Here is a 24,549-nt window from a genome sequence, read left to right as displayed (position 1 = left end):
GGGGGAGAAGGGAGATGGGGGAGGAGGGGTGGAGGGGGAGAGAAGGGAGACGGGGGAGGAGGGGGTGGAGGGGTAGAGAAGGGAGATGGGGGGGGGGGGGAGAGAAGGGAGATGGGGGGAGAGGGGAGAGAAGGGAGAGGGGGGGCAGGGGGAGAGAAGGGAGATAGGGGGAGAGGGGTGGAGGGGGAGAGAAGGGAGACAGGGGAGGAGGGGTGGAGAAGGGAGACGGGGGGATATAGCTCCAACGAGCAGACACGGGGTCCAGGAGTGACAGGAGGGGTACCTCAGTAACCAGAGAACCACTAAGCAGCACATTGATCTGATTTACAAACCTTCTCTAATGGCAAACAAATGCAGTGGCTGTGGCTGTGCACTTCACCGTAAGAAAACGACAAGAACCAACCTCCCATTGGCCAGACTGGAATACCACCAACACAGGCTGAATGCATCCCAAATGGAATACTATAGCCTTGTATACGGTATAGACCAGGGCCCAAAAGTAGTGCACTATGTAGGGAATAGGGTGCCATTAAGGATGCAAGAAACACAGCCCCGAAGCAGGAAGTGGAGAGCTGTCTAACAGGCTCGCTAGCACGCCGTCGTGGTTAAAGCCCCGACAAAATGTTTTCTTTCTTCATTACAGGATTGATGAAGCACCCAAACGGAGGAGAATTTGGGGGGGGGGGGGTAACGGTTTAGAGGACATAAACCCCGTTAAAAAAAACAGATCCTTCCTTAAAAATAAGAACAAAAGCAGGAATCAATGATAAAACCACATGACCAATTCTTCCTTTTTCTACCAAAGTAAAACATAGACTTGGCCTCGACAGATCTGATAGGACATGAAGGACTGGTAAATATTTTTGGGGACCTATCCAGCTGGAATCCAAACATCTGACTCAAGGATGAAGTCATGAAACCTGGAATTGTATTCCAGAAAAAAGAAATCTGAAGTGATTCAACTCGCCTGGTTGTTATTCACAGAGACATGTCCAGCACCTATTGTGAAACAGCCCTCTCTACCGCCAACTGTCCGTGTCTATTTTAAAGAAGCGTGTGTGTGTGTGTGTGTGTGTGTGTGTGTGTGTGTGTGTGTGTGTGTGTGTGTGTGTGTGGGTGTGTGTGTAGTGTGTGCGTGTGTATGCGTGCGTGTATGTGTGTGTGTGTGTGTGTGTGTGTGTGTGTGTGTACATGCGGGTGTGAGTGTGTGTGTGTGTGTGTGTGTGGGTGTGTGTGTGTGTGTGTGTGTGTGTGTGTGTGTGTGTGTGTGTGTGTGTGTGTGTGGGTGTGTCTGGGTCCTAACCACCGTCTGTGGTCGAGGATCCAGCACGGTGTTGACAGTAAGCACACAGGCTGAGTGTGTGCTTTTCACACTGCTCAACAAAGTGTCCCTGTTTGTGTCACAATCAAATGAGGCCCTGTTAGAACACATATGTCCACTCTGTGTGCCTGTGTGATGCTAACTAGCTGGAGTTGAACAGACTGGTCTGATGCTAACTAGCTTGAGCTGAACAGACTGGTCTGATGCTAACTAGCTGGTTGAACAGACTGTCTGATGCTAACTAGCTTGAGCTGATCCAGCACTGGTCTGATGCTAACTAGTAAGCTGAACAGACTGGTCTGATGCTAACTAGCTGGAGCTGAACAGACTGGTCTGATGCTAAAGCTGGAGCTGAACAGACTGGTCTGATGCATCACTCAGAGGCTTGAGCTGTCCAGACTGGTCTGATGCTAACTAGCTGGAGCTGAACAGACTGGTCTGATGCTAACTAGCTGGAGCTGAACAGACTGGTCTGATGCTAACTAGCTGGAGCTGAACAGACTGGTCTGATGCTAACTAGCTGGAGCTGAACAGACTGGTCTGATGCTAACTAGCTGGAGCTGAACAGACTGGTCTGATGCTAACTAGCTGGAGCTGAACAGACTGGTCTGATGCTAACTAGCTGGAGCTGCACAGACTGGTCTGATGCTAACTAGCTGGAGCTGCACAGACTGGTCTGATGCTAACTAGCTGGAGCTGAACAGACTGGTCTGATGCTAACTAGCTGGAGCTGAACAGACTGGTCTGATGCTAACTAGCTGGAGCTGAACAGACTGGTCTGATGCTAACTAGCTGGAGCTGAACAGACTGGTCTGATGCTAACTAGCTGGAGCTGAACAGACTGGTCTGATGCTAACTAGCTGGAGCTGAACAGACTGGTCTGATGCTAACTAGCTGGAGCTGAACAGACTGGTCTGATGCTAACTAGCTGGAGCTGAACAGCCTGGTCTGATGCTAACTAGCTGGAGCTGAACAGACTGGTCTGATGCTAACTAGCTGGAGCTGAACAGACTGGTCTGATGCTAACTAGCTGGAGCTGAACAGACTGGTCTGATGCTAACTAGCTGGAGCTGAACAGACTGGTCTGATGCTAACTAGCTGGAGCTGAACAGACTGGTCTGATGCTAACTAGCTGGAGCTGAACAGACAGCTAACTAGCTGGAGCTGAACAGACTGGTCTGATGCTAACTAGCTGGAGCTGCACAGACTGGATGCTGAAACAGCCTGGTCTGATGCTAACTAGCTGGAGCTGAACAGACTGGTCTGATGCTAACTTGCTGGAGCTGAACAGCCTGGTCTGATGCTAACTAGCTGGAGCTGCCACAGACTGGTCTTCATCCTTCTAAAGCTGGAGCTGAACAGACTGGTCTGATGCTTTAGCTGGAGCTGAACAGACTGGTCTGATGCTAACTAGCTGGAGCTGAACAGACTGGTCTGATGCTAACTAGCTGGAGCTGAACAGACTGGTCTGATGCTAACTGCTGGAGCTGCAAAAACTGGTCTGATGCTAACTAGCTGGAGCTGAACAGACTGGTGTGATGCTAACTAGCTGGAGCTGAACAGACTGGTCTGATGCTAACTAGCTGGAGCTGAACAGCCTGGTCTGATGCTAACTAGCTGGAGCTCAGACTGGTCTGATGCTATCTGGAGCTTGTAGCCTGGTCTGATGCTAACTGGCTGGAGCTGGGACTGGTCTGATGCTAACTAGCTGGAGCTCAACAGACTGGTTGATGCTAACTAGCTGGAGCTGAACAGCCTGGTCTGAGAAACTAGCTGGAGCTGAACTCAAGACTGGTCTGATGCTTTCGTCTAGCTGGAGCTCAACAGACTGGTCTGATGCTAACTAGCTGGAGCTGCACAGCCTGGTCTGATGCTAACTTGTATCCTGTCTCTATAGTCTTTAACTCTGTCAGACCCACCAGCCGTCATCCTGTCTCTTCAGTCCTTCTAAAGCTGTAATAAAATCGGTTGTTTTCTTCGTGCTGAAGAAGACGAAGTATTGGGTGATAGAAGGTGCTTGAGATAAGTGGATAAGCATCTGCTAAATGACTTAAATGTAAATGTAAATGTAAAAAAAAATCCATATTTCTGTTTACAGCAACAAGAACTGTTCAATATTTCAATCAGATTGTTTTGTTTTTATAAACACCCAATATTTTCTAGTCCATATTATTTATCTGTTTGTAATGCAATGTACTGGCATGCAGGGCCAAGAATTCAAAATTCTGATCCATCCTTGTTTGTTTCTGTCACCACAACAAAACATGAGAAGGTCTTTTTGGAAACTCAAGATGTGTGAGTGTGTTTCGAATAATTTCAGTCAGGAGCGACTGGCTGGACCTGTCTTCCGAGGCTGGGAGTCAGTGTGGTGTGAGAGAGAGTGTGTGAGAGAGAGTGGGGAGTGTGTGTGGGAGTGATCTCTTCCTCTCGACACATGTTAAACTCATTTCCCCAAGCAACACGCCATCCTATATTCAGCCTAATGTTTACTTAATAACTTTTCTAATACTTTTCTTAGTAATTAATGTACTAAGAGTAAAGAAATCTGTAATTCTACCACAACTAAAACATGACTTTGTAGGAGATATTGAGTCCATGTGAGTGTTAGAATAATGTTAGTCAGAGGAAAGCAACCTGTCTAGGAGGCTGGGAGTCAGGGGAGAGAGAGAGAGAGAGAGAGAGAGAGAGAGAGAGAGAGAGAGAGAGAGAGAGAGAGAGGGAGGGAGAGAGAGAGAGAGAGAGAGACAGAGAGAGAGAGACAGAGAGAGAGGGGAGGGAGAGAGAGAGGGAGAGAGAGAGAGAGACAGAGAGAGAGACAGAAAGAGAGAGACAGAGAGAGAGAGATAGAGAGACAGAGGGGGGTGTGGGGGGTGAGAACAAAATAAAGATTGTGACAGAGAGTGGTTTTCATTTTCTCAGAGAGAGTGTGAGAGTTAGACTAGCCTGCCAAGTTACAGGTTAAGCTCTGTGTCTCCTCAGGCCTGAAGCTCAGCCAGTCCATCAGCCAAGTTACAGGTTCAACTCTGTGGCTCCTCAGGCCTGAAGCTCAGCCAGTCCATCAGCCAAGTTACAGGTTCAACTCTGTGGCTCCTCAGGCCTGAAGCTCAGCCAGTCCATCAGCCAAGTTACAGGTTCAACTCTGTGGCTCCTCAGGCCTGAAGCTCAGCCAGTCCATCAGCCAAGTTACAGGTTCAACTCTGTGGCTCCTCAGGCCTGAAGCTCAGCCAGTCCATCAGCCAAGTTACAGGTTCAACTCTGTGGCTCCTCAGGCCTGAAGCTCAGCCAGTCCATCAGCCAAGTTACAGGTTCAACTCTGTGGCTCCTCAGGCCTGAAGCTCAGCCAGTCCATCAGCCAAGTTACAGGTTCAACTCTGTGGCTCCTCAGGCCTGAAGCTCAGCCAGTCCATCAGCCAAGTTACAGGTTAAGCTCTGTGTCTCCTCAGGCCTGAAGCTCAGCCAGTCCATCAGCCAAGTTACAGGTTCAACTCTGTGGCTCCTCAGGCCTGAAGCTCAGCCAGTCCATCAGCCAAGTTACAGGTTAAGCTCTGTGTCTCCTCAGGCCTGAAGCTCAGCCAGTCCATCAGCCAAGTTACAGGTTCAACTCTGTGGCTCCTCAGGCCTGAAGCTCAGCCAGTCCATCAGCCAAGTTACAGGTTCAACTCTGTGGCTCCTCAGGCCTGAAGCTCAGCCAGTCCATCAGCCAAGTTACAGGTTCAACTCTGTGGCTCCTCAGGCCTGAAGCTCAGCCAGTCCATCAGCCAAGTTACAGGTTCAACTCTGTGGCTCCTCAGGCCTGAAGCTCAGCCAGTCCATCACACCCTACCGTATAACGTGACAATCTTCATTCATTATAATACTGCCCGTGTTGTCATTGGACAGCTGTAGGCCTCTCACCGAGCCATTACCACCCAGTCGGCCATGGAACATGAAATTATTTATAATCAATGTTACATAATTAAGGTGAAAATGTTAAATCGGTTCTGGTAAATGTGCATATGTGAATCGATGTGAATATGTGTTGGTTTGTTAAATAAGTGTATATATGTTTTGAAGTGTTGGTTTGTTAAATAAGTGTATATATGTTTTGAAGTGTTGGTTTGTTAAATAAGTGTATATATGTTTTGAAGTGTTGGTTTGTTAAATAAGTGTATATATGTTTGAAGTGTTGGTTTGTTAAATAAGTGTATATATGTTTGACGAGTTGGTTTGTTAAATAAGTGTATATTTGTTTGAAGAGTTGGTTTGTTATATAAGTGTATATATGTTTGAAGAGTTGGTTTGTTATATAAGTGTATATATGTTTGAAGAGTTGGTTTGTTAAATAAGTGTATATATGATTTGAAGTGTTGGTTTGTTAAATAAGTGTATATATGTTTGAAGTGTTGGTTTGTTAAATAAGTGTATATATGTTTTGAAGTGTTGGTTTGTTAAATAAGTGTATATTTGTTTGAAGAGTTGGTTTGTTAAATAAGTGTATATATGTTTGAAGAGTTGGTTTGTTAAATAAGTGTATATATGATTTGAAGTGTTGGTTTGTTAAATAAGTGTATATATGTTTTGAAGTGTTGGTTTGTTAAATAAGTGTATATATGTTTGAAGTGTTGGTTTGTTAAATAAGTGTATATATGTTTGAAGTGTTGGTTTGTTAAATAAGTGTATATATGTTTTGAAGTGTTGGTTTGTTAAATAAGTGTATATATGTTTGAAGTGTTGGTTTGTTAAATAAGTGTATATATGTTTGAAGAGTTGGTTTGTTAAATAAGTGTATATATGTTTGAAGTGTTGGTTTGTTAAATAAGTGTATATATGATTTGAAGTGTTGGTTTGTTAAATAAGTATATATATGTTTGAAGTGTTGGTTTGTTAAATAAGTGTATATATGATTTGAAGTGTTGGTTTGTTAAATAAGTGGATATATGTTTGAAGAGTTGGTTTGTTAAATAAGTGTATATATGTTTGAAGAGTTGGATTGTTAAATAAGTGTATATATGTTTGAACAGTTGGTTTGTTAAATAAGTGTATATACGTTTGAAGAGTTGGTTTGTTAAATAAGTGTATATATGTTTGAAGAGTTGGTTTGTTAAATAAGTGTATATACGTTTGAAGAGTTGGTTTGTTAAATAAGTGTATATATGTTTGAAGAGTTGGTTTGTTAAATAAGTGTATATATGTTTGAAGAGTTGGTTTGTTATATAAGTGTATATACGAAGAGTTGGTTTGTTAAATAAGTGTATATACGTTTGAAGAGTTGGATTGTTAAATAAGTGTATATATGATTTGAAGAGTTGGTTTGTTAAATAAGTGTATATACGTTTGAAGAGTTGGTTTGTTATATAAGTGTATATATGTTTGAAGAGTTGGATTGTTATATATGTGAAGTGTGCACACAGACAATGATCCTTTTTAGAGATGATATAACCACAATCAGGCCTTGGTTACATTCATACGTTTTGCATGTTACATTCTTTAAGGCAATTAATCAAAGACAACCGACAAACTGACTAACAATAGTGCTGTAGTATCTATCTCTCATTCCCATTGATAAGGCAGTAACCAGAAACCTGGAGTGGTTTTTATCAAGGCCCCTCACTCCATTTTTGACAGCCCTCGCTTTCTCCCTCCCTCCCCCCCTCCCCCTCCTCCCTCCCCTCCCTCCCTCCCCTCCCCTCCTCTCCCTCCCCTCCATCCCTGCCTCCCTCCTCCCTCCTCTGTCCCTCCTCCCTCCCTCCCCCTCCTCCCTCCCTCCTCCCTCCCTCCCTCCTCCCTCTCTCACCTCAACCACCCCTCTCTTGCTTTTCTTTAAAAAAAACATACAAACCGTAAGCCCTCTGGTTTCTGTGTACAAGGATCACACGGTGTAGGTTAACATGCCAAAGGCAAAAATGAGACAGCTATATAATGGGAAGCCAAACAAACAAATGAGAGAGAAGCAAAACCAAGGCTGTGATTGGCAGTTCAAAAAGGAACCAACCACGGATACACACACCGCCAAGTAAGTGTCTGCCGGGGTTATACGGTCGGCAAACACTAACAGATGTGTTTGAGTCACCCACAGCCGTACAACTGTACGTACGATACAGGAAATAAAAACATGTGGAGGTTTCCTTTGTTATTTCACCCCTCCTCAATCTGGCTGGGACGTCTCCATCTGTAGATTTGACCATAAAGAAGCTCTGAAGGAAAACAAGTAGAACTCTCTCTACCTCCTGCACTCCCTCTCCTGTCTCCTCCTCTCTCCCTCTCCTCCCGCCATCTCCATCCCCCCCCCCTTCTCCCTCTCTTTCTCCCTCTGTCCCTCCCTCTCCCTCCCCCTCTCCCGCCCTCCCTCCCCCTCCCTCCCTCCCTCCCCCACCTCTCTCCCTCTCCCTCCCTCCCCCTCCCCCTCTCCACCTCTCCCCTCTCCCCCTCCCTCCACCCTCCCCCTCTCCCTCCACCTCTCTCCCTCTCCCTCTCCCTCCACCTCTCTCCCTCCCTCCCCCTCTCTCCCTCTCCCCTCTCCCTCCACCTCTCTCCCTCCCTCTCCCAGAGGTTGCTGACTGGCTCATAGATACCCCTTTAGATGTTCTGACCTGTGTACTGTGTCTGTAGGAAACACAGCAGCTGTAGTGGGTGGATGTCAGGGCGCTGTAGTTCCTACTAGCCCTCTCATTAATCTGAACTATACTGGCTGTTTGATATCAACACTACCTGGGTTGTTAGGGCCAGAGGTACATTAGAAACCTGGGGAAGACACAGTCATTTTCACACTGGATACACAGTAACGAGAAATATACACTACCGAAAAGTCCCCTGAAGGCAAAAGTGACATTTCACTTAGGGCACACAGCTATAATGTATTATTACTTGTTATAAGCATGTATGAGACCTTATAGCGCTTTATAGATTCATTCATAGTATATTGCATTCCTTTCGGGGGGGGTATGTAGGAGGAGGTGAGAATTAACCCTTAACACTCTGGTTTAATCACTGACCGTGCAGGTGCCATGAAAACATGTAATTAAATGAACTTAAAGGGCTAGGCCTAATTAAATGATAAAATGACATGTTGGTTTCCTTACCCTGTAGGCAGTCTGTGGACAAGGTATAACAGCAATCTATGCTTTGGTTGAGCTTTTCCTGACCTCTGTTTCAAATGCTAACTTTTTACAAGGCGAGCCAATGTGTTATTATTTATTTTCTTTTTTTGGGGGGGTGAACTATCACTTTAATAAATATACCTTCATCATCACTTAGCTTTCCCAGGTTGTATCCACACACCACCCCCTGTGTGGCTCCGGTAGAGCATGGCGCTTGCAACGCCAAGCGTCGTGGGTTCTCCCGCTGGGACCACCCATATGTAAAAGTAGTGGCCCCAGCTGACTTGTAAGTCGCTTTGGACAAAAGCGTCTGCTAAATGGGATATATATGAGTGATATATATATATGACCCCCTCCCTCCTCTCTGTTTCCTAGCTGATATTAAAATCAACTCAGAAATACATCCTGGCAGTCCATCCAGGACTCGACGTTTAGCAAAACGGAAAATGACATTAAGGAGGACAATGAATTGAATTGAGTTTAATGTCCCCCCTTCTTTTTTCACAGCAGATCCTAATTTACATAGCGTTTCACCACAAAAGAGCTGACCTTATAAACGCTGCCATTTGTACAGCAACTCTGGCTGAGTGTGGTTATAATCACGCTTTAGCGAAGAAGCCATGAGAGAGGAGGGGGAGAGAAAAACCTAAACAGCTCTTTAAAGTGTCTGTCTGCTTGCTTAAAGAAAAGGAAGAGGGAAATGAAAACACTGGCCATTGGGTCAATGTTGACTACTGTCTTCAGTGTTGTTTTCTCTCAATAAGAAAAGCCCCAGCAGGGACAGGAGCGTTATACATGGACTGTTAGCCGTCGACAAGGTGTGGAAACGGTCACAACAATCCTCCCTAATCCTTATATGAACATAATGAATGATAAAGCAAGGTCAGAAACGGACCCAAACGACATGATATTAATAGTTGAACACGGGTGCAAGGAGAAGGAGCTCCGTCTCCTTAAATGAGCTGTATGAATGAATGACACGAAGTGGAGAGAATAACGGCACCCTATTCCCTCTACATAGTGAACTACTTCTGACTAACACACACACACACACACACACCACCACAAATAGTCAATGTCATGAATAATTCAATGAGTGAGCTGTCTGGAGAGGTCGGTCATCTTGACCTTTGTGACAGGAAGTGAAAGGAAGCTCTAGTAGCGAGGAAAACCCACCAATCACCCTTCAGACACAACGCCATTATTAGATCACCAAAACATAAGCTGACGCTGTAGAGCAGATGAACCCACTACAGCCAAGTTCTGACTGATCAGAATACCCACGACGCCAGGACAGCGGAGTCAATCACCACCTTCCGGAGACACCTGAAACCCCACCTCTTTAAGGAATACCTAGGATAGGATAAAGTAATCCTTCTCACCCCCTTAAATGATTTAGATGCACTATTGTAAAGTGGCTGTTCCACTGGATGTCATAAGGTGAATTCACCAATTTGTAAGTCGCTCTGGATAAGAGCGTCTGCCAAATGACTTAAATGTAAATGTAAATGTAAATGGATGTTGGTTTACCGAGGCTGTTCTGTGTTCTGACTGATCCGAATACCCAGGATGTTGGTTTACCGAGGCTGTTCTGTGTTCTGACTGATCCGAATAACCAGGATGTTGGTTTACCGAGGCTGTTCTGTGTTCTGACTGATCCGAATAACCAGGATGTTGGTTTACCGAGGCTGTTCTATGTTCTGACTGATCCGAATACCCAGGATGTTGGTTTACTGAGGCTGTCCTGTAGACCTACAGACGAGAGTAGAACATTTAAATAACAAATACAACAAATATTTATCTTTAAGTCGATAACAAATAGCTATCATGTACAGAACAGGAGTAGTAGTGTCTGGGTTATTTTCTAATATTTTAAAGATGCACTGGGGTCAAATGACGAAATTCTGCAACAGCTGTTAAATCGAAACCGACTTTTTCCCTCCACAAAAACCTAAAGCTGTAACAAAAGTCCAACAGAAAATGGGATAAACAGATGTCTGGCTCGACTACGGGAAAATGGGACACATTTGGAATGATAAGTCTCCTAAACTCCAGTGAAAATGCCAGTTTGCCAGTTTGCCAGTTACTGTCCTGCATCGTGCCAACTAGCAGTGTGACTGGCCTGCCGTGCCCTGCCATCTGGGGAAATGTTGCTGAGAGCGTTATCGATAATGGATCAGGAGACCGGACCGCTTAGCATACCCCAACAGTGTAGAACCTTCCCTCTCCCTCTACCTCTCTCCCTCTCCCTCTCCTTCTCCCTCTACCTCTCTCTCTCTCCCTCTCTCCCTCTCTCTCTCTCTCTATCTCTCTATCTACCTCACTCTCTCTCCCTCTCTCTCTCTCTCTCTCTCTCTCTCCCCTCTACCTCTCTCCTCTCTCTCTCTCTCTCTCTATCTCTCTATCTACCTCACTCTCTCTCTCTCTCTATCTCTCTATCTACCTCACTCTCTCTCTCCTCTCTCTCTCTCTCTCTCTCTCTCTCTCTCTCTATCACTCTATCTACCTCACTCTCTCTCTCTCTCCCTCTCTCTCTCTCTCTCTCTCTCTCTCTCTCTCTCTCTCTCTCTATCTCTCTATCCACCTCTCTCTCTCCCTCTCTCTCTCCCTCTACCTCTCTCCCTCTCTCTCTCTCTCTCTATCTCTCTATCTACCTCACTCTCTCTCCCTCTCCCTCTCCCTCTCTCTCTCTCTCTCTCTCTCTCTCTCTATCTCTCTATCTACCTCACTCTCTCTCCCTCTCTCTCTCTCTCTCTCTCTCTCTCTCTCTAGCTCTCCCCCCTCTCTCTCTGTCTCGCTCTCTCTCTCTCTTTCTATCTAGCTCCCTCTCTCTCTCTCTCTCTCTCTCTCTATCTAGCTCCCCCCACCCCCACCCCTCTCTGTCTCTCTCTCTCTCTCTCTCTCTCTCTCTCTCTCCTGTCAGTTTCACCCAGATGGACACTCTGTCCATGTACATGCAAAACCCACATTTCCAAGAAACCATTCGACACAGAACATAAGACACATCAATAACAATAAAAACCTGATAGCCAATTAAAATAAATTAAAATAAAATATAAACGTTTCATACACATGTTTAAATGTCCATAGCTACAGCAAAAAAAAAGACCCAAACATACAGAGACAATAGCATTACGGATAGAGCTGTGTTTCCTCTTCTCCTCATCTCTTGTGATCTTCATATACAGTACATTAGCTCTGCAGTCACCGATGACGAGCGTTGCAGTGATTTCTGTCTGGGTGGATGTACACAGGATAAAACCACGGGCTCATGGAAGTTCGTCTACAGACAATAGCAGAGCCTAATGACATCCATCTGCTTTAGTGATTCCACAGGACGGATCGACTCCCTCCCTCTATTGAAACCCACACCCCAGACCCATTCACACACATCACAATGAAAATGTGAAGCTTTTTTTTAAATCCGCTTGTTTCAACTTCCACTACAATATCCTCATTTTTTTTTTTTTTTTTTGCTTCTCTTGTCTCTGTCATGGGATTCCATCCACTCTCTCTCTCTCTCTATCTAGCTCACTCCTCCCCCTCTCTCTTTCTCTCTCTCTCTCTATCTAGCTCCCCCTCTCTCTCTCTCTCTCTCTCTCTCTCTCTCTATCTATCTAGCTCCCCCCTCTCTCTCTATCTAGCTCCCCCTTCTCTCTTTCAATCTAGCTCCCCCTCCCCCCCCTCTCTCTCTCTCTCTATCTGGCTCCCCCCTCTCTCTCTCTATCTATCTAGCTCCCCCCCTCTCTCTCTCTCTCTATCTATCAAGCTCCCTCTCTCTCTCTCTCTCTCTGTCATGGGATTCCATCCACTCTCCGTCCCGATCCCCCTTCCTTCTCTGTCCAATGTTCCTTTTGGACTTCTGTTACACTCACATTGTTGGGTGAGATTGAAGCACAAAGTGCAGAGACACTGGATCCCTTTTTAACTGTGTTTTAGTCACAATACAAAGTCAAGCAGTTTTGTGGGCAGAGCAGCTAGCGCTCATTATGTCAGAGACGCCCTGTTTTAAAGTGCTCACCTGACTTTGAAGCATTATCACCGGGCAAGACAAGTGAAAAAGACCTTGTGTTTCCTCTGCCTTCCCAGGGATCATAGCAGGCAAATGGGAGGGTACGGGGAGGGGAAAATCTAGGCTACATGTTTCCTCTGCCTTCCCAGGGATCATAGCAGGCAAAGGGGAGGGTACGGGGAGGGGAACGGCTAGGCTACATGTTTCCTCTGCCTTCCCAGGGATCATAGCAGGCAAAGGGGAGGGTACGGGGAGGGGAACGGCTAGGCTACACGTTTCCTCTGCCTTCCCAGGGATCATAGCAGGCAAAGGGGAGAGTACGGGGAGGGGAACAGCTAGGCTACATGTTTCATCTGCCTTCCCAGGGATCATAGCAGGCAAAGGGGAGGGTACGGGGAGGGGAACGGCTAGGCTACACGTTTCCACAGCTTCACACCATAACAAACCGGCTCGCTGTGAGACTTACAGAGCACTGGCTCGAGGTTATGTGAGACACAGCGTTTTGTTCTCTCTCTTTTTTTTTACTCATGATTGAATTACGTCTCAGATCTCATCTGTTGTGTCGCAGTTCTACGGTCTATTTGGACTGTCAATCTGCAACGTCTTCCCTTCCTCTCAGTCAGGGCCTCAAGTTCACCATAGTTAAACAATACTAATAAAATACTAATAAAATACTAATAAAATACTAATACAATACTAATAAAATAATAATACAATAATAATAAAATACTAATACAATACTACTAAAATAATAAAATACAAATAAAATACTAATACAATAATAATAAAATTAAAATAGAATACTAATACAATACTAATAAAATAATAAAATACTAATAAAATACTAATAAAATAGTAACAAAATGATAATAATATACTAATAAAATACTAATAAAATAAAGCAACAACATTGCAGAGTGATAACCGTGCTAAGCACAGAACTAATCAAATCTACCGTGTTAACAGGTTATTACTAATACTGGACAGATGACATAACACACACACACACACACACACACACACACACACACACACACACACTCACACTCATGGACATATCACATCACACACACACACACACACACACACACACATACACACACACACACACACACACACACACACTCACACTCATGGACATATCACATCACACACACACACACACACACACACACACACACACATCACACACATCACACACACACACTCATGGACATATCACATCACACACTGTCATTCCACTGTCAAATAATGAAGTCCATTTCTCAACCAATAGGAGGTGATATAGAAACACATGGAAACACGTGTATAGATGTGTCCAACTGAAGTAGATCTGAAACACGTGTATAGATGTGTATAGGTGTGTATAGGTGTGTATAGATGTGTATAGATGTGTATAGATGCGTATAGATGCGTATATATGCGTATAGATGTGTATAGATGTGTATAGACGTGTAAAGACGTGTATAGATGTGTATAGATGTGTATAGACGTGTATAGACGTGTATAGACGTGTATAGACGTGTATAGATGTGTATAGATGTGTCCAACTGAAGTAGGTCTTAAAGGCATCATTTTAACTCTACCTATTAACCACAAAACAACATTCCATTAATAAAAATGTTATATGTTTCTAAGTAACAACAAAATAACCTAAATACAATATACAGTCATAATAGACACGTTCATAAATACATATACAGTCATAATACAATAGTGTGTAATGGCGGTAAATGAACGCATAAATACCCAGAATGCAATCACACACGTGATTGTGAATACATGTAAACATGCATACATTCTGCCAGAACTGCTCCGGTCCAGAATGTGAGTCGTCTGTCAGCTCTGTGTTCCACTGGTTGACACATAGACTCTGTCGCTGACTGACTGAGTGAAAGGCAGCAACTGGCCGTCCATATTTGATTACTAATAAAGAGAGATGTTCCCTGTGTCAGATACCAAATACTCACCGCTAAGCAAACAGCTATTCTAACAACTCAAACATTGGCATTGCTATCCACTGGTGGCCCATATTTCACCCTGGTTTTAACTGGTTTTAACGTCGTCTTTCCCTCTCCTGGTTTCTCCATATTTCACCCTGGTTTTAACTCGTCGTTTCTTTCCCTCTCCTGGTTTCTCCATATCTCACCCTGGTTTTAACTCGTTGTCTTTCCCTCTCCTGGTTTCTCCATATTTCACCCTGGTTTTAAGTTTTAACTGGTTTTAACGTCGTCTTTCACTCTCCTGGTTTCTCCATATTTCACCCTGGTTTTAACTCGTCGTCTTTCCCTCTCCTGGTTTCTCCATATTTCACCCTGGTTTTAACTCGTCGTCTTTCCCTCTCCTGGTTTCTCCATATTTCACCCTGGTTTTAACTCTCCTCATCTTTCCCTCTCCTGGTTTCTCTATATTTCACCCTGGTTTTAACTTGTTGTCTTTCCCTCTCCTGGTTTCTCCATATTTCACCCTGGTTTTAAGTTTTAACTCGTCGTCTTTCCCTCTCCTGGTTTCTCCATATTTCACCCTGGTTTTAACTCGTCGTCTTTCCCTCTCCTGGTTTCTCCATATTTCACCCTGGTTTTAACTCGTCTTTCTCCATGCCCTCTCCTGGTTTCTCCATATTTCACCCTGGTTTTAACTCGTCGTCTTTCCTTCTCCCAACATACTTGTTCACATCCAATGAACTAGGACTGAGAAAACTGTGCTCAGCCAGTAGCAGTAACAAGACATGTAACGTTCATATCAAGCTCTCCTGGACAGTGGGCCGCATGTAGGAAGGCAGCCAAGCACTCAGATCCACATGGAAATACAGTACAGTGGAATAAATGACAGGGTACTGAATAGAAAACACTTGTTCGTAAATTAGGAGGCGGCCACTCAATGATACAAGTCTGACTGTAAAGCCAAGCGCACTCCAAGCGTTAACGACTGACTCCCACAGCAGGGCTGAGCACAGAGAGGAACGGCCGAGGAAACTGTTTCCCCTGACAACTCGCTAGCAATTACCCAATCCCCCACGGAGACCTCCGGGTTTCCAAGTCAACCCACCTGTGCAACAACGCAGGAGAACAACAAACACAGAGACAGTACAATGCTGCGAGACAGAGAGACAGAAGTTGGGCACCACAGAATCCCCAAGAATGACTACAACAATTGTCCCGGAATGACTACAACAACCATGACCATCGCACTCCGCACATACACACAGCACATACACACAGCACATACACACAGCACATACACTCCGCACATACACACAGCACATACACACAGCACATACACACAGCACATACACACAGCACATACACACAGCACATACACACAGCACATACACACAGCACATACACACAGCACATACACACAGCACACGCCACACGACTAAACCAGAATAGAGGAAAGATCTGTAGCGAACAGCGGTCTGTTCCTTACCTGTCGATGATAACGGGGTCTGAAGGAGTCTCGTTCCTGTTGCCACAACTCTTCTTATCACAACACCGACTAGAGAGGAGGAAATGATGATGTGATCAAGTCAGGTTCACACAGGCAGACCAATTCTTATCTTTTGACCCTTTTTATAGGCAAAAGATCCAGATGGGTTATAAAAATATGTATCAGATTTGGGCTGCGTGTGTAAACTGCAGCTCAAAGAGATTCACACAGTGTGGATCTTCGCATGTTTAATTGTTACTTCAAAACATTTTCTTTTAATTCTTTAAATTCTATATTTATCTAAGCGTGACAGTGTTTAGATCATGATTGTTGCTGAGCTGTGCCTGTATGCCTGACGCTAGCTGTCTGTCTGTCTGTTGATTGGTACGGAACCGAGTCAGTCTCGCCACGCAGGGCAAACGGGTAAACATCTCCCCCATCTGTGTCCCAAATGGCACCCTATTCCCATAGACCTCTGGTCAAATGTAGTGCACTACGTAGGGAATAGGGTGCGATTTGGGACGTAGCCCTTAGCATTGCCGAGCACTGCTGCTGCACGTTTGCTAGTCTCAGGGAGACAACATGTTTGTGGTGTTGTGTCTCTAGCACTGAACTGAGAACAGAAGACGCCAGGAGGCTTGGGAATCGTCTTTCCACAGCTTCAGCTTTTTTTGTTTCCCTCTAATTGTCAAGCTGTTAATTCTGGAGAGGATGCAGACGGCCATCTTCAAAACCAGCCTTTCTGTGATAGGCCAGAGATTCATTAGAACGCTCAGAAGCCATGCAGCCCCTGCATCAATCTTTCACTGAAGTAGCATTGTCTCGGTTTAGCCGGTGGTGCTGGTTATGGTGCTGGGGTCTAGCCATAGCTACCGATGGGGATAGGACCGATCCAATACTGTGTGGTACAGTTTTATTCATGCTGAAATTATACCAAAATGTTATGCTTTATTCTCACTTTATTTTTGATTTTTTTTAAAGCCTAGTTGTATGATGGTTACATGTCCAGACGAGCTCAGTGAACACCATATGGTGTGAGGAGAGTGTGAAGCTCTTTAAAGCTGCTACTGGAAGTTAAAGTGAATAAACAACGTCTAACAGTCCTCCACTTCTAGAGCTCCAAACCACATCTGTGTTTTCAACGGAAACGGCCTTTAATATACAAGCAGTGTATATACAAACACACACACACACCTCTGATACATTCATTGATATGCAAACCGTCATCTAAAGGGAAAACATAGCTTATGTTTTTTGTACATTATGGCGTGGTGATGAGGTGCATGTAGTTCGACCCTCTTGGAGCAGGATGACGCCTTCTGTGTGGGCTACTGTATGGGTCAGCTCGTGACAAACAGGGATTCAACCCAACTTCATAAGAGCAGTGACTTTATCTAATACAAGGGGGGGGCAAGATTATCAAAGCTCCATTTCTGTTGTTTTTTTTATTCCGCGAGTCAAAAGGAACGCCCGTTGACAGAACACAGGAATGTGCCGTCATCTGTTCTATGTGTTGTGTCTGTTGTCAGTTGACCAATCAAACCCGACTATAGAAGGCTAAATCGATATAGGGATTCTGGCCTGTAATTCCTAACGGTCATTGAATGCAAACTCCCTAGTTATCATATTCTATTTGGCATGATACTATGTCTGAGGTATAGGCAGTCTATGTCAAATTGGCTTTGATTCTACCGATATGGACCGACGTGTTTTCATTGCAACAAGAGATTGAGGTTGATGCGCTAATACATCTACTAAGGACTATCCTCAAAAATCCCCCAACTCAGCATTTTAATAACAAAACAAAGAAATATATTTTTTTTAAACAAGCATATATTAAAAGGACGTTGAAATGTAGCTAATCACCGTGACAAGCTCTTACCTGCACATGATTTCGTGTGTGAGAAGCACTCGGCACATCTCTGGGTTTTTGTCTTGACCTTCATAGATAATAGCCTTGGATCAAAGCGAGAAATACATCAGAAGCAGACGTTTAAAATATCGAACTGGATATAACACGTTGCACATTTGCCGATCTCTGTGGGCTATAGGATATAAACCTTAACCTACACCACAATAACATTCAATTCATAAATGGATCAATTCATTATATAATTGATTATTAATTCATAAAGTATATAGGCCTACTAATATTGACATATAGGTCTACATACAGCAATTGTATAGTTTACGTTTTATAGGTTAAATTGTAAATTCAAAAAATAAAATCATTTCTCGTAGATAATTTCCAAACAATTCATTTCTTTACAAAATATATATGTATATATATTGTAATGTAAATAAATAGCCTAAATGATTTGCTAGACCACAACAAAAAATGTCAAATAGGTTAATATGTGTATATGTTGTTTATATATGTTTTATTCATTATCCTAGGATAATACCAACACCACGTTGGTTCTGCTGCAGATGGGCGATGTAAATAATACCCATTTCCGTATACATCAGCGCCATTCTAATCTACAGATATTTCGTGGGGAACGAGCTAATGGGCAATCTGTTGTTTATTTTGAGCCGCTAACAATGATTTTTCTCGGATACAAAAAAAAAGCGTGTCGGGGGGTTCGGTTGAGTAATTTTTGAACATTGGCTTTAACAGATGGCGTGGAGCTGTAGGTGCGCTCGGCCTCAGTTCTTTTTGCTCTCTGTCTGTCTCTCTCCCTCCCCTCGTTCTGCCCCGGGTCTGTGATGCACGGCTACAGCCCGACAACAGCAGCCTGCCTATCCCGCGCGCACCGCCGTTACATCTTGGATGAATGTAAAACCAAAGAAGCGGGGCTTTTAATCAAAGATAAACTCTTTATAATTAGCAATTAAGTAAAACGCATGACACACTATAGGGCCTATCACAATTGATTTAACAATAAACAACAACGATGCTATAGCAAGAGGGGACATAAGCGGCTGAATTAAAAAAAACATCACTACATAAATATTTCACAGCAAAATGAGATAGGGATTTTAATATTGTTTTTGGTGCTTCTGGTAGTAGGTGAAAACACAACACGAAACAGCTCTGTCCCATTGGAGGTGAGAGGGGTACCACATAGACGAGCTACAACATCTATATGTGAGGGATTTGGGGAGTATTGCAGTTATCATCATGTGATTTATTTCCCGTGTCTCGGCTGAAGAAACAGAAATCCATAAACTGACGGTTCAGCGTCATTGACTCTCTGATCATAGACAGACCTATAGGCTACAGTCAACGAGGAGTGGGGCGAATCTAACATGTAGCCTATATTTCCTATATAATAATAAGAGGTGACAAAATAGGAATAAACAAACTGGTCATAAAAATGCTGTTTAACCCTAGACACTGAAGCTATAGGCTATTCAAGTGAACTTGGCGGAGTGCACTTAAAAATAAGCCCATACTAGCCGAGAGTGATTTCCGAAAACATTCAGGTTGAGGAAACGCGCCACATTGTCCACTCAAGTGGCCTCTCCTATTAAAAGGGTCTCTTGTTATTGAACCGAGACTTTCTTTGAGCAATAATAGTCTCGTCTGTTTGTCACAATAAATAATTATTTGAATATTTCTGAACTGATGGACTGTCAACGCACAATTATACTACATAGCAGATAAGACCTATGTTTGTTGATGGCTTCGACATCCCATCTATTAGCACATAAGACAAATTAGTGGTTAATTGACTAAAAATGCGCTCACGAGCCAATACACAAAGCACGGTAGTAGACCTACATAACCTATTCATTTCATGAACGGTAATATCAGCTAAATATTTCATAGCATTCTCTCCCCAAAAATATATATAATATCTCGTGTCAAAGTATAATTACGATTTTAAAAAGGGAAATTAAATAGACCCCATTAAACACTTTTGCTGCGAATTAAATCAACATTAAGGGGAATCGTGCACGGGTATACGGGAGACCCCTGGAGCTTACCACCCGAATTAAAGAGAGGCCACTAAAGGTTATTATTGTAATTAACTATATACCGGATATCTACAACTGTCCATCTCTATAGCCGAGTCACAAAAGTTGTATAAAATAAAAAATAATAACAACAATTACAATCGCTCCAACCCGAGAGCGAGCTGATTTATAGTGAAATATAAACGATAAAAAAAACACAACCACACATGGCCTAATAACTTACAGGCTCATAATTGAAGCATATATCTTCTGTAATAGGGTCAATTCGAAAACCACGCACGTTTCCACAACTCACGTTATATTTCAAGCACCATAAGCATACAATTTGGCATTGCAGATAATTATATATAAAAAAAATCTTACCTGTTTTGTCATGGAATCGATTAATCGTACGAAAAGATCCTGTTCTGTTCTGACACCTGCGAATAAAGTATATATATATATATTTATATCTTGTCATTTACACCGACAAGTATCTTGTAATTTACACTCTGATTTTGCTTCCACATTATATTTTAGAAAATATATGTCTTACAATTTTTACGGACATAAAATAAATATAATTAAAACACGGTTTGTTTGTTTTTAATAAACACCTGTCATCTCAATACATTTTCGTGATCATCATCTGGTCCGCGTCAGGTTAAAACGTGGATTAATATCTGATTCACCCCGCATCGCTAACTGAGCGTGGATTAACCATAGACGATGCTAGCTGACACCGAGCGAGGCAATTTACCACTTTAAAAATGTAACCCAATATCGGACTAACAACCACCATACAACGTTATCTGGCGGAATCAATGTCCAAGCATGCGTCCCTGATTTGTACTGATTCACTTCATGATAATTCCCACACAGTGTATTTCCTGTATCAGTAGCCGTACCACTTACCGTTGCTGTACAGTAACTGGAGTTTGTAGTGAATCCCATTGTTAGTTTTTTCACTGTTTGGTTCCTGAAAATAATGAGCATTGAATCAGTGTTCACATACATTTACTGTGTTTTGTTGATATTTGTCTTGATGTGGTAATTATGAGCTCACAAAATAGACTATTATGAAGGGGCCAAGTGGGGGGGGGGGGGGGGGGGGGTATCTATGTAGAGTAAAACAAATAAAAAAATAGATGTATAAAATAATTTTGTGACATTCGAAGTCATTTAGAAAGTCCACATAACGGCACGTGTCTCCTCCGCCGCCTATGACGTGTTCCTGCCTTTACCACCAAATGATGAACTGTGTAGGTGAAAATAAATATTTAAAAAAAGAAGAAAATGAATAAAATGGGACGATAATCCAAAGAAATGGCGCTTACTTTGTCCTTCTCCACAAAGTCCACATAGGCTGTCCGTTCGATCTCCACCGGCTGTCCTTGTCGGTCATACAACGCAAGAACGAAGTGGAAAAAGTTGGATTTTCTGAGGTTGGACGGTGGTTGCTTCTCGTAGTGTGCCCGAGCCAAACCCACACCGCTGCGGGGAGAAGAGAGAGGAGCACCTCGGTTAGATGGGAGAGATGCACTGCAGATGGAGCGAGCAGCAGATGACAACATTGGGAGATGGTGTGAAAGGCACGTTTTTAGAGACAAGAGATTTCTTGATTTGTTACTTTAACAGTAATATGATGTAATGAGCGTTGGAGAACGCGCTGAAGAGAAGAGTCGCATAGGGAGATTGTAATTGATACATGGCAATGTGGGGATTTAGGGGCAATCTGAGAAATGCATTAAAAATTGGATGTTTGGCAAACGTACCTTTGGGCGGCTGTGTTCGCATCCACTACCCCAGATGTGTGCATCCACGAGCGGACCGAGTTCATCCCGCTGCCCAGCGGTTCCTCTTTCATTGTCGTCCCTCCTCTAGGTAAGCCTATATTTTCCTGAATTCCAAACATTAAAACAGTTTCGTACAAACCCGCTCCAGCCAAATGAGAATAATAGGAAGGTAGTTGTTGAAGAGCAATCTTTCCTTCTTGGCGGTTGACAAATAACAGTAAAATAAGTTTGTTGTAGTTAAAACGTGTAGAACGAAATAAAAGTCCCAGTTGAGTTCACAAGTCCTGTCTCCTTGAGCCCGTCCTGTGTTGGCACGACATGAACAATTCACAGAGTGGGTTACTGTAGTCTATATCGGTAGCTGGTTGGAACGTGATCCTAGTCGTTGAAGAAGTCGTTCAAATAGCAGGATATGGTTGTAGTTGCATCTGTTTTATTCAAGTTTTTATTCGAAATGCGTTTGAAGAAAACTTTTTTTTGTTTTTGGTGATGGCTCCTCAAGCTGGAGTCATCATACAACAAGCATTTACAACAACAAAAAAGCTTCAGTTGAATCGACCACTTCTGGCAATGCGCTCCAGCTCCAAAAGACAAAATAAACGAAATGATTACTATGGCGGTGTTCCTGGACACAGGAGAGGTTGATGAGAGGCCTTTAGCGTCTTGCAGAATGGGATGGAAGCATACAAAACTCAACCCTCTATCCCGGAGGAGTGGAACCTTTCCCGGGAGCCAAAACTCTAAACCCACGGGATGCGCGCTGTCAGAATATGACGCGCTGGTGGGCGGAGCTTCGACCATATATGGAACAGTGACACGTCCTGTCCCTGAACGAGCTTCATTCTGGAGAGTCCTACATTTCAATAGCTGCCTGGCTGAAACCCGAGAGCTCCAGCAAGGCAAGCTCCACTTTTCCTCCATCAAATGTAGAGATTTCCCCCTCAATTTCACATCATGTGACGTTAATATTCACTAAACATGAAATCCTAAAGGACACGAGTGTCGCCGATACAAAATATTATAGGGAATGGAGCGGAATTGTCACTAAATACTTTACCCAGGGAGGCTGCTATGTGATGTTCTCAGCAATGAATGAGTAAATATCGACTAAAAGTCTGAGGGAAGCTCATAACATGTCTATAGGAGCATAAAGGAAGGACTTTCCAATCCATTTGGTCAAAACTAGATACAATGTCAATGGGATATATTTCACTCTTACTATTTGTTAAGGCTTTTCCAAATCTAAATTGGCATGTTTTATAGAGGAGGTCGCCACGCGCATATATAATCAAAGTTAATCAATGCTATTTTAATGCTGCCATGTTTCAAGTGATGGAATATAACGCGTCTCTCACGGCGAACTAAAGTTACTCTGCTGCAAACAGTAGCCTTGGTATTACTCTCTTTATAACGGGAAATGCGTCAGATGTCTGTATCCCAGGCTACTACCGTTTGCATGGTAAGAACTCGTATCGATTCAATGTGCAATACCTCATGTCTGTCATGAAGTTTATTAAACAGCCGGGCATCGTTGCAATGTGTTAGCCTAATGCAATGCGCAGGTTGTATGTGTGCTATACATGAATGTTCAATACGATAGTTGATTTAGTTTAATGTGGGTGTACATCATTCTATTCAGTGAACGGACTCGGGGGATGAGCGGTGTCCAACCTCTCTCTTCTGAAGAACAGACCTGTATTTTATTATAATAAAGAAACACTTTTAAATAGTACAATAATATGACCGGAAGGTATTTCTCCTTCAGGGCAATGCTTTCTTGTTGCCAATTTGCAGACCTTTTTTAAAGCTATATTTTCACATTGTAATTAATCGGCCAAAAAAAAAGTGAAGTCCGATTTGGGTTATCAGGGGACCCCACAGCCCCGTGCACTAAAGGGGTGGGATGGGTGTACGTGGAAAGGAAGAGAGATGTGTTTTAGACAGCATTTTGCTGGGGTTGGGGGTTAATGACTATTGCCAAAGATAAGTGAATTATCAAAGCGGCTGTTGTTCTTCCGTCGTCTCTAAATCCATTCCTTTCCCGGCCCTGCACGTCCTAATTAAATACGTAAGTATAATAAAATCAGCATTTTATTACTATTTTAGGATAATATCGTTAAGCTATTCTATTTCTAGACAATTTACAATTTATTAATTTACAATTTATTGTGTCAACCCGGAAAATATTGTACTAAGTGTTCATTTTAATGGGTTCATATGCAAATTGCTTATAAATTATTATTTGCTCGATAAATTGATGTGACGTAGAACGATGTTACCAAGGCCGTGTTTGCGGCGTTGCAAGTCAAATGTTATAACGTTGAAATAGAGCGCACTTGACTTTTTTAGTTTTTTTTCCCTCTAAATATGTTATTTCAATTGGTCATAAATTAAGTTACTTGCCAACATTTTTTTTTTTATCTCAGTATAATTCTGTCTTGGAAACGGCATATTGCACCAAGTAGCCTAATGATATGTTTAATGCCGATTATACACCAAAGGGCCTGAAATCTGATGACCAAAGTAGGGTTTTTAGGACAGATCCTGTTCAAACTGATACTGTTGACGGGAGAGAAAGAGGTTCGCGGACAGTTCGACAACCCCATCACGTAGGTAACGACCCCGTCATAAAAAAGAGTTTTAAACCTTATTTGACAACAAATGCAGCTGCTCCTCTATTTTGGACGATATTAGGCGAAAATGAATGCAAATCTGTGTTGGGAGCCATCTGGACAGGAATAGGGAATCAGCTGCTGCCACAACAGGCGCTGAGCCTGAATCTATTTCAGCTCATTTTCTCGGATCATCTGGTCGCGTGCTAAATGCTCTCTTTCATTTCAACCAAGTTTTAACTTTGCTTTCCTCTCTAACTGCTTCCGTCAGACAGACGGAAATTAATCAAGGTGCTTAGGACGGAAAGAAAAAAACGGGACGTTGATGGACATATAAGTGCATATTTTAATTTATGATCATGTCTCAATTTGACATATGAGTGCTTCTCGCACGTGCTTA

General features: G+C 43.1%; 1 protein-coding gene across 1 annotated transcript in view; it reads right to left on the bottom strand.

The window, feature by feature from the left end:
* LOC135536392 (transcription factor COE3-like) overlaps positions 1-22,251 on the bottom strand; it is a gene marked incomplete at its 3' end in the record, with an annotated part of 48,924 nt that extends 26,673 nt beyond the window's left edge. The window contains exons 1-6 of the mRNA XM_064962737.1: positions 21,517-22,251; positions 21,079-21,235; positions 20,657-20,720; positions 20,126-20,181; positions 17,721-17,794; positions 15,839-15,907 (exon numbers count right to left, since the gene is read on the bottom strand). Of these exons, the coding sequence (XP_064818809.1) occupies positions 15,839-15,907; positions 17,721-17,794; positions 20,126-20,181; positions 20,657-20,720; positions 21,079-21,235; positions 21,517-21,656 (560 nt within the window). The remainder of the gene's footprint in view (positions 1-15,838; positions 15,908-17,720; positions 17,795-20,125; positions 20,182-20,656; positions 20,721-21,078; positions 21,236-21,516) is intronic.
* Positions 22,252-24,549: the final 2,298 nt, after the last annotated feature.

The sequence above is a fragment of the Oncorhynchus masou genome, unplaced genomic scaffold (assembly GCF_036934945.1).
Source record: "Oncorhynchus masou masou isolate Uvic2021 unplaced genomic scaffold, UVic_Omas_1.1 unplaced_scaffold_610, whole genome shotgun sequence".
NCBI lineage: Eukaryota > Metazoa > Chordata > Actinopteri > Salmoniformes > Salmonidae > Oncorhynchus > Oncorhynchus masou.
The sequence above is the reverse complement of the archived record's forward strand: the minus strand, read 5'-3'. Positions and strand labels throughout refer to the sequence as shown.